This window comes from Balaenoptera borealis (genome assembly GCF_965194805.1).
Source record: "Balaenoptera borealis genome assembly, chromosome: 12".
In the NCBI taxonomy this organism is placed as follows: Eukaryota; Metazoa; Chordata; class Mammalia; order Artiodactyla; family Balaenopteridae; genus Balaenoptera; species Balaenoptera borealis.
In genome coordinates, this window is record NC_138869.1 from 52861183 (window position 1) to 52876735 (window position 15553).

Consider the following 15553-nt stretch of genomic DNA (forward strand, 5'->3'; position numbering starts at 1 on the left):
TGTAAGTTGTGATAAATATTTTAAAGCTCATTTTTGGAAAGCAAAACATTAGTTGATTATGTCGTGAGAATCAAGAACAATCACTTCTAAGACAAATGAGAAAAACAACTGCTGTAATGTTATGCAAATGGGTATTTGTGTCTTGCAATAAAATTTCAGCATCAAACATGGATTCAAAATGTTCCGCATTTCAAATAAATTAGATGAATTGAAGATGATATGCTTTGGAATACTGTCAACTAAAAAAGTGGCTTTAATAATGCTATCCATTGATCTCAAAAGATGCACATCTGCATAAAATCATTTTGTGAAATGTGTGAGTAAAAAGAGTAATATAAATTAATGTGGTATTCTTTTATAATTTTAAGTGCGCAACTACATGATTAGGTTAAGTATTACAAGTAGATATTTACTTTTCTTTTTTTTAAATTGAGGTTAAAATGTACATTCCCTAAAAATGTCCAGATCTTAAGGGTATAATCTGATGAATTTTGACAAATGAAATCACCCACATAACCACCACCCCAGTGAAGGGACAGAGCACGTCCATCCCTCCAGAAAGTTTCCCCTGGCCATTTTCCAGTCAATTCCCATCCCCAGCCCAAAAGCAATCACAGTTCTGATTCCTGTCAAGTTGGCCAAAAAAGTCTGTTAAATTTACCTCTTTAGAAAAGTGGTGTATTGTGTTCTTTGGGGGTTGCCCTCTATTTGGGCATATATGGCACCTCGCAGATAGAAAACATTTTGTTCATTGAACATTTGAGAACTTGAATGTGTGTGCTCATGTTAATTCCAATCATATTTTACTCGGAAGCACGTGGGTCTCCGCTTTTCCTGTTTGTCTTCTGGAGTGGACATTTGCTGAAAAGCCACTGGAGAAACGGTCCTTCTGCAGCCCTGTGGGATTCATGTTCTTCTGTGGAGATGACCAGGCCTGGCCCCCCAAACACATTTGGTCTGGGTTGAGAGAGACGGAACTCTGAGTCTTGCAGGATGCATCCGTTCCTAATTAAAATCAGGGATGGGGCAGAGCTCCTCCTGGCTCTGCAATGGGCGATTCGGGTTTCCAAGCAGGGAGGGGAAGCGTAGGAGCAGAGTCCCAACCCAGCCAGGTTCACTGTCATGCCCACAGGACACCAGCACCTTGGGGGAGGGTGCTGGGAACCACAGGGTGAGGTGGGAGGAGCAACCGGTGCCAACACGTGGGGCACAGACACAGCTTGGAGCTCCATCTTCCTCTTTTCCCCTAGAGTCTTAGGGGCCTGTGAACAGGGTGATGACAGGGACGTGATGTGATCTGATGTGACATCTGATCTGCCTCAGGGGAATCTGGAGGAGGGAAGTGGAGGCTGAGTCTGTGGTGAATGAAAGTCTCAGCCAGTCGTGCTCCCGACTGTGGTTACATGGGAATCACTTCAATCGGGGAAAACGACGTTTTTCCGGGAGGTTCAGGGTGGTCCTCTCTCAAAGGAGGCCGAAGGTTGCTCCGTGCTGCATGGGTCTGGTTCAGACCAGCTAATCTGGTTGTAGACGCTCCCTCAGCAAAAATGAGCAACTTGGTCCCTGGCCAGGGTCATGAGGGTGAGGGATTGTTCTGTGTGCATGGATAGAACGTGTGTGATGGACACAATGGTACCCGACACTTGTGCAGCCCTCACCGTGCACCCCTGTGAGGCGAGTGTTGTTACTGTCAGCATTTTACAGATGGGGAAGCTGAGAGGCAGGGGGGGCCAGGTCTCCCAGAGGGCAGGCAGCAGAGTTGGGCTGGAGCGCAGGCCATCCAGCTCCAGAGATCTGTTTGCAACCACCTCCCTGCCTCTTAGGTACAGAGGCTGAGGATGGGGCTGGGGTGGGAGTCATGGAGGGGTTGGGGGTGGAGGTGGAGGTGGAGGGAAACCATCCCTTCCTGTTCTTACCCCGGTCAAAGGGAAGGAACCATGAGGCTACAAGCCCAGGAATCCCAAAGTCCTCCATCCTGACCCACTTCTGCTCCATGGGAGATAAAGTGCCTGCTGGCTGGGAGGCCAGGCCACTCCATGCTGTCTCAGGCTGGAAGGGGAACAGAGCATCCTGGAATGTTGTTTCTGGAAGGCAGCTCCAAGATCATACAGTCCCATGGCCTCGGCTGACAGATAAGGAACCAGAGGCCCCGAGTTCTGTGACTCGTCCAAGGTCACGTGATTGGTTGGTGGCAGCAAGCGGCACCCAGTGAAGGAATCCTCGGGCACAGATGGCCTTGATGAACTTGACGGTCCTGGGCTCCTAACAGCTGATGCAGTTTAGGTCTCTGGGGCCTCAGTTTCCCCACTTGTGAAATTAGGATGGTGGCCTACGTGATCACTAAGGTTGTCCTCAGTTGCTAAGTATGCCCCTTGAGGATTCTCCTGCATTTTCATTAGAGCAGGGGGTCACCTAGTCTCCTGCTACATAGACAAGCAATTACTAAGCATCCACCCCCCACAACTGGGTTCTAACCACCCTGTCTGGTGGTGAAATCATCAAGGAGATGCAAGGTTTTCTTCTTGCAGACAATCCAAGCACTATGGCACTCATATCCAACAGCTTCATTTCCGTGGCTGGCCAGGGACTCTGCGGCCATTGCCCCCTGCTCATCCCTGTCCACCCACTTCTCATCTATTTTCCAGACTCTCTGAGTCCAAATGCTTCCCATGACACGGCTGCTCATCTTCCAGGACCTCTGGGAGCTGGAATAGGCCATATCTACTGGAATGTGAATAAAAGAACTTTACCAAACACACAAAAAAGGACAAGAGGATACGGGACACAGTGTTAAGGCTGAATTTGGCAAAGGCAGCTATTGAGGGTTTGCTGTTGCCATTTGGCTTCCGCCTCTCCCCTCATCCTGACCCCAAAGAAAACATTGTGCAAGTTGAAAGCAAGAACTGGTGGTGATTTGGGAAACTGTGGGGAGCCCAAGAGAACGTGGACATCACTTGGTGGCAGAGTCCGGGTCAGCCTGGGTCAGGGGAACCTTCGTAGTCAGAAGTCTCCAAGGGCCCGGGCCTGTCTGAGGATGAGGTGTCCTCAGTGCACTCCAGGCAGCCTGGCAAAGCCTCATTCATGAAATACTGGGTTTCAAGTATGAACTGGGGCTGATTCATGGGTAAAATACTGAAAAAGGGAATTAACTCTCTGTGTCGAATTTATCATTACCTGCCACCAGGTGGAAAAGGACACCTAGAGCTTTTACTAAAGACTCTCTAGGGTGTGGTGGTCTGATAAAGGGGTTGTAAGAAACAGGGCATTTCCATGTTGTGGCCTCAAAAGAGGGGCCTGTACAAAGTACTTAGTATTGTCAGCTGACCTAGAGTGAGAGAGAGGACACAGGTCTCTCCTAGGTTCCCAGAACACAGCAGCTTTAATAGAGTCCCTGTCCCTGGGCCTGAGGGACAGGAAAGTCCTCCAATGTGCTTTCTAAGTCTCTTGCTCCGAGCACATCACCTTGGAAACCAATTCCAGCTGCTTAAGGCCCCATCGCTACGCAGATATAAATGGGAATAATACTAGCTAACATTGGGTGCTATTCTAAGAGCTATGGGATACACTGAATCCTTATAACACCCACTCACAGAGGGTACTATTATCAGTAAGTGATATATAATTTATTGTCTAAACGGGGATATTTTTGAGAATGAAGTCGGGGAGTCAACCAGACAGAATAGCAAGACAGAGACATAGATTAGGTATGAACCAGGCACACTGGGACATCTGGTCTCCTGAAGTTTCACCCCCATTTTACAGATGAGAAAACCGAGGCCCAGAGAGGTTAAGGAACCTGTCATGTACCTGTCAGCTTTGACTGTGGAAGGAGTACCATCTCCAAAGTCTCCACCAGGAAGCTCCCTGTCCAGCCCCACCTTCCTTGCACCCAGGATGCACAGCCTCTGTTCCATCATCTCATGGTTTATCCTTTCACAGCCCTCAGAGCAGGGCTCCTATTGTGATTGTCAATCTTGTCTACAAATTTCTCTCTCAGCCAACAAGTCAGTCTCTGTCATGAACTGCATCCCTGACTCAGAGGAGGTGGCATTGCAGGTGAATTCAGGAGGAAAAGAGAACCTCTAGAGAGTAAAGGGAGCAGGGGAAGGGAATTCCAGGCAGAGGAGAACAGCATGTGCAAAGGCATGGAGGTGCAAACAGTAGGCTTGAGTCTAGAGAGCCTGGGAGTTCAACGTGGTCAAGCATTGGATGAATGTTGGGGAGTAGCGGCCAGAAATGAGGCAGGTGAGGTGGGCCTGGACACAGAGGAGGGCCTTGTAGGCAAATCACAGAGGTGGGAAGTTATCCAGAAGGTGGATTAACATGTCTCAAAATTAAGGAACCACTTTTCCTTAATTATTGGTATATTTTTGGTGTTATTGGTATATTTGGTATATTTATTATTATTATTAATTTTGGTATTACTGGTATAATTTTAACAGGCTAAAGCATGAATGTCCCCTTTCTACCAGCATCAGCCTCATTCCTTAACCATATTCCAGCTGGCTGGGTTCTAGGGATGGGAAGCGTCACCAAAGTGTCCCTGGTTTGATGCTCCCTGGACATAGTACATAGGAAATAAAAGAGAAATGGAAGATTAAATTAATAGAGGAATAAACTCAGTGACAACAGTTCTCCCCAGGAGCCAATCCTTGTGTCTCCACCAATGTGGGTCTTGGGCAAAGTTTGGTCTAGAAACTATGTTTGTTGGAATGACCTGGATTAAAGGGGGGCATAGGTTCATTTTTTAATAACATGTGTTTCATGTTAACTCACATTTATCTGTTAATCGTTGACTTTCTGTTCTCTGTTACATCCCTGGGCCACTTTTCCATATCATGTGACACCGACCACAGCTGATGGCAACTGGGTAAACATGACCCATCCCCGACTTACCACCTGCTCCTCTGAATTCACACGCCCCTTGAGCTTAAAAAACCCAGAGAATGTTTTGAATGCCTACTTTGCTAATTCAATTACCTACTGCCTACTCTTGGAACCAAGGTATCCGAAGATAATAAGTCCCCTTTCTGCCACGGGAGGCTGAACGTTGACCACAATGGCTGTGGCGATATTAATTTTAGGACTCCAATGTTTGAAATAAATATAGCCCTCATAAAAGGGTCAAGAAATGACACCAACTGGTTACTTAGGCCGATCTAAGATGTTTACTACTAGAAAGAGAAATAAGAGCTACATATTTTCCATTCAGCAAAACGTAAACTGTGATAGCTTTTTTTACAGTCTTAAAGAACCCTTTTTATTATCTTTTATGTTAAATCACATTGCTATGATTTTCTAAGTGTTTCTTGATATTGCCCAAAGAACAGTGAAAGATGACAACATTTTAATAATAAATCCTAAGAAAAATACTTTTATGTATCACCATTCATTTCAAGACTGTATAATGCAGACCCAGAAAAACCTAGAAGGGTTGGGTGCTCAAAGTCTCCATTTATTCACTCTGATTTCTTCAACCGCAAAGACATTTTAAGGGCAGAAAAACAGTGATAACCATCTTGGGTAGTTCCTTATAATGGATATGCCTAGCTCTATGTTACCTATGTATTTGAAAGGTTGAGAACACAATTTTTGTGTATGCACATCATTTAAAGGTAGGAGTTGTCAAAGGCATCCTTTGGTAGACCTCTCTCAAGAGTTATGAATTCTTTTGCTTTGTGAAAAGGGTCCCCTTGCTTATCAGTTTGGCAAGTTCTGATTTTCTGATATTTACCTCTGTGTGTAGCTACAGACTCCAATGTGTTCCTACAAATAGATGAAAAGGAGAAGCATTTTGATGATCACAACAATACAAGGTAAGTTAATATGAGGTTCTAGCTTTGGACAGGCCCTCCTAGCCTCACTCCGCAAGTGAAGAGCTGAATTCTGGTTTCGAACTGAAATGTGTTAATGAGAACACAGAACAGCTGTCCATAAATAAGAGCCCGTTGACAAACCTGCAGAGTTGGAAATGGAGCAGAAGGAGCAAGAAATGTAACAATAACCTAGTGCCTTTTAATTTCTAGAAAGGGAAAGACAGCAACTCAAAAAAGCCTGAAAAGACCATAACTTCAACTCCAGATGTCCTCTCTCTTTCTGGCTGAAAAGTTATCTTCTAAATAAAAGATTTGCCTCCCCAACCCCCTTCCCCATCCCTTAAGGCCATCACCACTGGGAAAAATTGTGTTTGATCTGAAAGGTCAGTGTGTTACTGAGACCAAAACTGAAACAGGAAATAAAGGGGCAAAGCCTCAAAACCAACATTCCAGAGGAAAAAAGAGCACGATCCATCATACAATTTTGTCCTCTGTATGAATATGCCATTATTTCATAAAAGATATCACTTCTTATGATAAAAGGCAATGATTTTTTTCCCACCAGCTCTAGGGTTTGGCTAAAATAATGGTGTTCCTCCCCATCCCCCACACCCTTTTCCTCTGGGTGTCACAGGCCAACATGCTGAAAAGTCAAGAGTGCAGGCCACCACCAGGCTGCCCTGTAAAACAGCATTCATTTACATTTTATCAGAGAAAGCCAAGTCTCCCCCACCCCACCCCGGCCCCGCCCCATGAGGCCCATTTCAAAGCACTGGGATGGCCTTTTACTGGAGTTAAAGTGATACAGATGGGATGTAGTTTCAGAGAAGCAGTGACACCAAAGAATTTCCAGATGTGGTCAGATTGTCTTTAGCAAAAAAGAGAGACATAAGAATGTTATCTGAGCACTTGATGTGCATGCCAAAAATACTTTCCTTCCACAGATAATGAAACATTTTGGAAGCAGAATGGTTTGTTGATTTGAATAATAAATGAGTCAGTAGCCCTGATGTGGGACATAACACAGTCCCTGGAATTGTATTGGCTTCTTTAAGCTCCGGTTCTAGCTCTTGGACCCATCTTATAGTGAAGAATGAAGCTCATACCCATCTTACGTTAAAGGATAAAGCAACACACCTTTGGAATCACTGAGTTATCTCTGCATTTATTAGATGCATCACTTTATTATTGCTCTTTTACCAAAAGGTAAATAACAGTCATTTTCTGGATGCTATGTTTCAGGTGTAAGCATCTGTCTAACCTCTTACACTGGTTTTCTGAGGGGATACGCATCAGAGCAGTGGGAAGAGAAACCTAGATGTCACTCATTGAATCTAAAGCTTTAAGACTCCGTGAGAGGCCTGAAACATGCTTTCGGTCATGTGTTTAGGAGAAGTTAAGTGGAGTTAGCACCCTGACAGCTGGGGAGATAATGACTTCTCAGTATCTAACAATGCTAAGAAAGTTCCTTTTGGTCAGAAGAGGCTTGGTGGGTCTATCAGAAAGGAGTTTTCCTGTTTTCATGCTTCTGATACACACACAATTAGTCCTCGGCAGGTTCAATGAGAACCATGTGTTTCTGGGCAATGGCTGATGTGTTCTGTTTATCCTCAGTGAGATTTCCTGTTATCAACTTTGCTAACAACCCATCGCCCCTGCAGTGACAGGGCTATGTTGCTCTTAAGGAATGAAAAAAGGAAGAAGGAAAGTAAACTGCATAACCACCAACTTCTAAGGCCCATTTGTATTGGGAGACCAGAGAACACAGGCACCTCAGCATCATCACGCGCATGCTGCCACAAAGCGTTAATGCTTCCAGATGTCACAGCAACCGTGCGCACGAGCCCCGCAACCCCTGATAGGTGCCGCCCTCAGCCAGCGGGGAGCTGGCCCTACTGCCTTGATTAACTCGCTCTGTCCACAAGGGCTAAAGGGCAGTCTCTGAACCACAGTGTGCACGCGCAGCCCAGGCTGGCGCTCATCCCCACCTTCCAGAGGGTGCGGGTCAGGTGTAAGCTTGCCCAGAAACACACACGCTTTCTCCCTCCCACCAAACTAAAATTGACCCACGAGCCCAGGAACGTAACTCTTGCTCCATAATTCCATCAGCCATCTCCCCTAAGTGTTTGGCTTCTGTTGAGATAAAAAATTACAGCCAACCTAATTCTGACCCATTTCAGGACCTGATTATTCAGCTCACATTCAGACATGTGCAGAAAGAAGGAAAAATTAAAAAAATGGTTTGAGGCCATCGCTGAAATCAGCAGACGTGTGTGTGTGTGTGTGTGTGTGTGTGTGTGTGTGTGTGTGTGTGTGTGAGAGAGAGAGAGAGAGAGAGAGGGAACGTTTTCATAATCTCTCTGATCAAAATTTGTGGAGTTCAAGTTTGCTCTTCAAAGCCTTCATTTCTAATAAGTGATTCAGCCCCTTATTTCAAAGTTTTACATTTTTACTTTCTCCTACATTGAAATTAAAGCAACCTCTGTTGTGGGTGAAGGGAAATTGTCAAAACATCTCTACTCAGGGATTGAAATTCAGTGCACATTTTCCGAGTTCCTGGAACGTATGAGGTGCTCATTAGATGTGCGGCAGGGTGTGTAGGTGTCTAAGGACACACACCCTATCCTAACGCCCAGAGAAATATTTGTGATGGTGATACTAACAGAGTGGGAGTAGCCAATGCTTTCATTTATTTGAGCACCTACTGCATATAGTGCATATGTGCAGAGAGTCCGGGCACCAAACACTAGGGATGCACAGCAAACAAGGCAGCCGTGACCTTTACTTCCATGGTGTTTTTAGTCTTCTGGAAGGAGACAGACAATTAAAAACAGTAATTTCAGATAGTGGTGAGTGCTATGAAGAAAACAGCACACAGGGTAATGGGACAGAAAGTTGATAGGAGGTTTGCAACTTTAGCTAAGGTGGTCAGGGTAGACCTTCCTGGAAAGGTGAACTTTGGGCTCAGATCTGCATTATGAGAAGGAACCAGCCATGCAAATATTTGGGGGAAGAGTGTTCTCAGCAGAGGCAGGTGCAAAGGCCCTGAGGCAGGACGATCTGGGAAGGCATCTGGGAGGGCTTGAGGGAAGAAAGGATGTGTAAATTGGGTCTGGAGGAATGAGTGGGCTTTCCACAGCCAGAGGGAAGGGAGAAGCATTAGTAAGGTCAGGAGGCCCAGGGAAGTGCATGGTGGGTGGGTCAGCAGCCTTCGAGGTCCAGAGTGGCTGGAAGACAGGGTCAGGGGTGAGGTTGGGGCAGAGGAGGTTGCAGAACATGGCCTGGAAAGGTGGGAGGATCATGCAGAGTTTTGGACCTCATGGTTTTGGCCACTAAGATCTCCTTGTTGATCTTTTTACAGAGAACCTCAGGGTGTCTCTGAGAGCTACACTGGGGAATTATTAAGAGTAGAAGCATGTTTTCAAATGGTAAATCAGGTCCTCCCTGCCAGAGTAACAACCGTTTGTTGATGAGGAGAGCTTGGATAAAAAGGCATAGTACTTGGGGCTCAGTTTTGTTTTGTTTAAATAAATTTGTTTTGTTTTGTTTTGTTTTTTGGCTATGCTGGGTCTTCGTTGCTATGTGCGGGCTTTCTCTAGTTGCGGTGAATGGGGGCTACTCTTCGTTGCGGTGTGCAGGCTTCTCATTGTCGTGGCTTCTCTTCTTGCGGAGCATGGACTCTAGGCAAGTGGGCTTCAGTAGTTGTGGCACGTGGGCTCACTAGTTGTGGCTCGTGGGCTCCAGAGTGCAGGCTCAGTAGTTGTGGCACACAGGCTTAGTTGCTCCGTGGCATGTGGGATCTTCCCGGGCCAGGGCTCGAACCCATGTCCCCTGCATTGGCAGGTGGATTCTTAACCACTGCGCCACCAGAGAGGGGCTCAGTTTTGAATTTTTATTTATTTGGAGATACTAAGAGAACAAAAAGAATGGCTTACGATGGGAAAAAGAGAACTAAAGGAACTGTGATACTTTTTGGGAAGAGAAGTGGGAAGAATGACTAAGTAAGAGCTCAACTTCTCCACAGAGGGAGCTAGGCAACTGTTTTCCATTTTAACTCAGAAAAGGTCGGGAAATTAGGGCATGATGAACTGAAGATAGTCATAAAAAATGGGATTCAAGGGATATCAGAATGGCTTAACCCGGAGAACTTGCTGGAAGCAGGGTTCTGTTGTACTGGGGAGATGTCTCGACTGTATTCTGTCCAAAGGCAGAGGGTTGGATCCCATAGCACCCCACCCCCGCCCCATCCACCCCAGGGCTGGAAATCCATATGCCCCTACTGGAGAAGGGTTTCTTCCCCTCCCCCCTTATCTCCTCATCACATAAGCTGTATTATTAACAGTTAACTTTACATGACACCATTTACGTTACAGGATATCAGGGAAAAGAGTGAATATCACCCAAACACTTGGCATCCTGAGGAGGGTTTCTAAGCCTTGAATTCTTGTTTGCAGGAACCTCCCAACCAGGATGAGCGGTGATTTGGTTTACGGTGAGCCCTCGAATTTCTACAGAAAAAACTGAGAATGAAGGAGAGGAAGAAATTTCTACAGAAAAAACTGAGAGTGAAGGGGCTTGTGTCTCAGAAGACAAACTTACAGTTACCAAAGGGGAAAGGGGGGTAGGGGGAGGAATAAATTAGGAGGCTGGGATTAACATACATACACTACTATGTATAAAATAGATAACTAACAAGGACCTACTGTATAGCACAGGGAAGTCTACACAATATTCTGTGATAATCTATAAGGGAAAAGAATCGGAAAAAGAACATACATACATATACATATGTGTGTGTATATATATATATATATATATATATATATATATACACATATGTATATGTATATATATATATAAAACTGAATCCTTGTGCCGAACACCAGAAACTTACATGATATTATAAATCAACTACGCTTCAATTAAAAAAAAAAAAAAAAGCATGTGTTCACCAAGAGGGAAAGTAGTAGACACCGAAAAAAAAAGTGAGTTTGCTTTGGGTTATTTGCTGGGTTGCTTTAAAGTGCCAGGCTTGGCTTATTATGTACAGGTTATGTCTTGGCCTCCAGCAAGCCTGCTGCAGGGAGATCTCTTGTTGCAACTACCCTCCAAACATAACTAAGTCATAAAACCCAGGACTTTCCTCATGCAAAATGTGCCTTAACAGCCAGCCAGCTTCAAAAATCAGTGTTACTGTCAACTGCTGTGGCCGGCGAGATAAGTGATTCACTCTGGGAAGAGAGCTCCCCCAGAGTGAGTGCTGACGAGTACACACAAAGAGACTCCTGGTTTCCAATTCAGACACGGACACCACCACGCAGGGGCCGCATGCGGGGTTGGAATTGTAAAGGAGAGAAACCAAGTAGCGCCAAAATCAAGGAAAGAGAATGATCAGAAAACACAGACTTGGCAAGGCCTTATGAACAAAGATGATCACCTTACAAACTCCTGCGACAACTTGGGTCCTCCCCCGCCCCAACCCTGAATGAAGGTCTCAGCAAGACCTGCTCTGACAGCTCTATTTAAAACCACAAACTTCCCCACTCTCACCCCCTTGCCTCCTTTATTTTTCTCCAAAGCATTTCCTATCATGTAATGTACTATACATTTTACTTGTTTATTACTTGCCTCTACCAGAATGTAAGCTACACGAGGGCTGGAAATTATTATTTTTTGTCTGTTTTGTTCCCCGTAGTAACCTAGTGCTTGCCATAGGGTGCATGCAAAGCATTTGCTGAATAAAGGAAGGTGTGGATTAAACCCCACCCCCCACCCCCCAACAGCCTTTCGTGGCAAGGACTGTCATCACCATTTTATAGATGAGGAAAGGGAAGCTCGGAGAGAATTAAGTAACATGCTTTAGACCACGGCTTCTTAGATATTAACGTGCAAAGGAATCACTGGGGATCTTGTTAAAACACAGATTCTAATTCACCAAGTCTGGGTGGCACCTGAGATTCCACCTTTCTACATTTGTCACTTCCAGGTGATGCTATGGCTGCTGGACAGCTACAAGTCCAGACAAAACGGTGTTATGAGGCCTTGTAGTGGCTCTACAGTTTAGTGGTCAAGAGCAGACATCAACCTAGCTATTTACTGACCCTGTGACCTTGGCCATCCCTTTGTCTTTGCCTCTGTTTCCTCATCAAACTATCATGAAAATTAAAAGAATTTGTCCAGGTAAAGTATTTAGTACAGTTCCTCAACTATAGTAAGTTCTTAATAAAAATTTATTATCATTATTATTGTTGTTATTAATATTACTACTACTTTTTTTAGCCTAAACCTAACAGCTCCTTCTCAGAATACTAATGGAGTATTATTATTTTCTACTTCACCAACACAGGAAAAGCCTACATTTAAGCTGAGAACGATGACCACTCACATCTACTATCAAAAAGTTAGAAACTTCTACTATATATACTATGTGAGAATTCTGAGGCAGGATCTGAAAAGTGGAATTGTTGGTATTCGTATTTTAAATTCTGATAGTTACTGTCAAATTGCCCTTCACACCAACAGTATTTGGGAGTGCCCATTTGCCCTCATCTTAACCAACAATGGATATTAACAGTCTTTTAGATTTTTGCCAGTTTAATGGGGGGAAAGACCTCATTTTCATTTGAGTTTGCATTGCTCTGATTACTGGTAAGGCTAATGTTTATTTGCCATTAAATTTTTTTATATGTTTGTCATTAAAATTTCTTCTTTTGTGAATTTCCCGTTCCTATCCCTTCACCCATTTTTATAATTTTTGGCATTTTCCTTATTGATTTGTAGAAGTTATTTATATATTATTTGTCTGTGAACTATGTTGCCAGTATATTCTCCCAAATATCTTTTAGTTTTGTTTATGATGTATTTTGATCACACAAGATTTTGGTATTTGTATAGATTTAAATTTGTCAGCCTTCTCTTATGGGTTCTAGAATTTATGACTTGCTTATGAAGAAAAGCTTTCCCATCTAAAGATTATGAAAATATTCAGCACTTTCTACTAATACTTCTTCTTCTTCTTTACATATAACTTTTTCATCCATCTATTTTTTTTCTAAGTGAGGTACAGGTTTTCCGTAATTTCTTCCCAGATGGATAAGACAATTTTCTTCATTTATTGTGAAGGAGTTTATATACCACGATTGTTTGGGGGTGATTATTTCATCAGATATTTCTTCTGCTCCCTCCTCTCTATCCTCTCCTCTGGAACTCTAAATATGTGTATTTTGTTATGCTTTATGGTGTCCCCACGTCTCTGAGGCTTTACTTCTTTTTCTTTACAGTTGACCCTTCTTATCCACAGGCTCTGCATCTGTGGATCCAATCAACCACAGATTGAAAATATTTGGGAAAAAAAATTCCAGAAAGTTCCAAAAAGCAAAGCTTGAATTTGTTGCCTTCCAGCAACTATTTATGTAGCATTTACATTGTATTTACAACTATTTATTACATAGCATTTACTTTGTATTAGTTATTATAAATAACCTAGAGATTATTTAAAGAATATGGTAGGAAGTGTGTAGGTTATATGCAAATACTATGCCATTTTATATAAGGGACTTGAGCATCCATGGAGTTTGGTATCCACAGGGCAGTCCTGGAATCAATCCTCCACAAATACTGAGGGATGGCTGTATTCTCTTTTCTTTCAGTTCTTTTTTGGTTTTGCTTGTTTGTTTACTGAGTTGCCAGGACTATTCTGTGGAGCCTGTTTCTCATGAAGTGTGTAGCCTTTGACGTCTCTGCTCAGTAATTTTTTCTACATTGTTTTTATTTTTAAACCTGGTTTCCTAGAGGTTGTCCTCGATCAGTATAGCTTAATTATCAGTCAATGTTTGGTCAGAGGTTGCAGAGAAATACCTTGATCCAGTAAGGCTTCCACCCTTAGCTGATGGACCTGTGTGTGGCTTGGGGAATGCATTCAAAGGTCAGGCAGTTTATAAGTGTGCCCAAGCTTTTACTTGCGGCATTCACAAAGCCTCATATTGCGTCAATTGATTCTCTTGGATTTTCCAGGGAGACAATAACATTGTTTGCAATAGGGATACTTTGGTTTCTTTCTTGACAATAAAGGTTATTCATTTCTTTTTATTCCTATGACGTCCAACACTGCTAAACTGGAGAGACAAAAGCAGGAACTCATGCCTCCACTCCGCAGGTGGGACAGCTCCTAATGTTCCAGCATCAGGTGGGAGTTTTCTATAGGTTCTGATAGGGGACCTTTGTCAAGCCGAGGAAGTTCCCTTCCATGCCTTCCTTACTAGAAGTTAAAAAAAAAAAAAAAGTGGATGTTAAATTTAATTTTTGACTTTTTAGAAGCCCTCATCAAGACAATCATCTGGTTATATCATCTTTCATCCCTTTACTATTAATAGAGTGAATAATGTTAATCAATTTCTTTATGGAGAATCAACCTAGCATTCCTGGATTACATCCTTCTTTACTCAGGATAGATTCTTCTTCTAAAAGGAATCGATTTGCAAACATTTAGAATTTTTGTTTCTGTTTTCAAAGCGAGTTTGGCCTGCAGTTTCCTTTTTTGTGTTAATGCCCATTCTCCATTTCTAGTTTTGGAATCACGGTTATGTTAGTATCCTAGAATGAGCTGTTCATCTTTTTCTACTCTCTCGAACAGCTTAAATAACACAGAAATTATCTGTTCCTTGAAAGCTTGGTAGAGCTTACCTAAATAGCTATCTGGGTCTGGTGCTTTTTTAAGGCACAAGTCTTTGAGTACACTTCATTTTTCTTTAATTATATAAGTTTCAGGTGTACAGCATTATAATTTGATGTCTGTATACTACTCATATTTTTTCCTGAGGTAATTGGTCTAGCTGGATTTTTTACCTCATAACACTTCTTTTAGGCTTTTTATATTTGCAGGCATTATATTGTGAAAATAACATCTTATAATTTAAAAATCTTCTCCATGTGAGTGTAGTTCTTTGATCATTTCTAGGGTTGTTTTTTGGCATTACAACTCTTTTTCATTTCCTGATCAAATTTGCTATAGGTTCATCTATTTTACTGGACAAAAAAAGCCCCCGTTTTTAGTTTTATTGATGTAGAATACTTTTGATTTTTTTCCATTTCACGACTTTTGCTTTATCTTCAATGATATCTTCACTTTACTTTCTTACAGTTGAATTTATTTTATTGTCCTTTTACTAGCTCTTGTTGTCAATTTAGGTCACTTATTTTCAGTCTTTCCTGTTTTCTGTATATGAGTAGTGACATTTTCTTCTGTGTGGGTTTTGTCTACAACCATTAGTTTTGATATGAACAAGCTTTCACTGTCTTTCATTTCTAATTTGTTTATTCCTTCCTCTTTGATTTCTTTTTTATCTAAAAAGTAAATTAAGATGGTGTTTAAAAATTCCCAAATAGTTCTGTTTTTGGTTGGTTGTTTGGCTAAACTTTTGTTGTCAACTTCCAAGTTTATTGCATTGTGGTCTGAGAATGTGGCTTGTATTACTTTGACTTTTGAAATTCTATTGGGATTTGCTTTTGTGGTGCAATACATGGGTAATTTGTGAATGTTCACATATGCTTGAAAAGAATGTGCATTCCCTTATTTACATACTAGGAACTCTACTAATTGCTCCATATACATTAACTTCTTCCATCCTCACCATGTGAAGTAGATAGTCCATTTCACAGAGGAGGAAAATAAGCTTGGAGAATTTAGGTGACTTCCTCAAGGTTACCAAAAGCTGGTAAGCAGGCAAGTACTAATGAAA

The 15553-nt window shown here is 42.6% G+C and overlaps 1 protein-coding gene across 9 annotated transcripts in view; it reads right to left on the reverse strand.

Moving 5' to 3' along the window:
- Positions 1-15553, reverse strand: part of ITGA9 (integrin subunit alpha 9) — a 356726-nt gene that overhangs the window by 40013 nt on the left and 301160 nt on the right. Inside the window, exon 24 of one of the 9 annotated variants that reach the window (XM_082348376.1) lies at positions 2669-2724. The exons of 7 other annotated variants lie outside the window; for them this stretch is intronic. In XM_082348376.1, coding sequence (XP_082204502.1) covers positions 2722-2724 — 3 coding nt within the window. In that variant the 3' untranslated portion in view covers positions 2669-2721. One more of the 9 variants, XM_082348375.1, reaches the window with a different exon arrangement.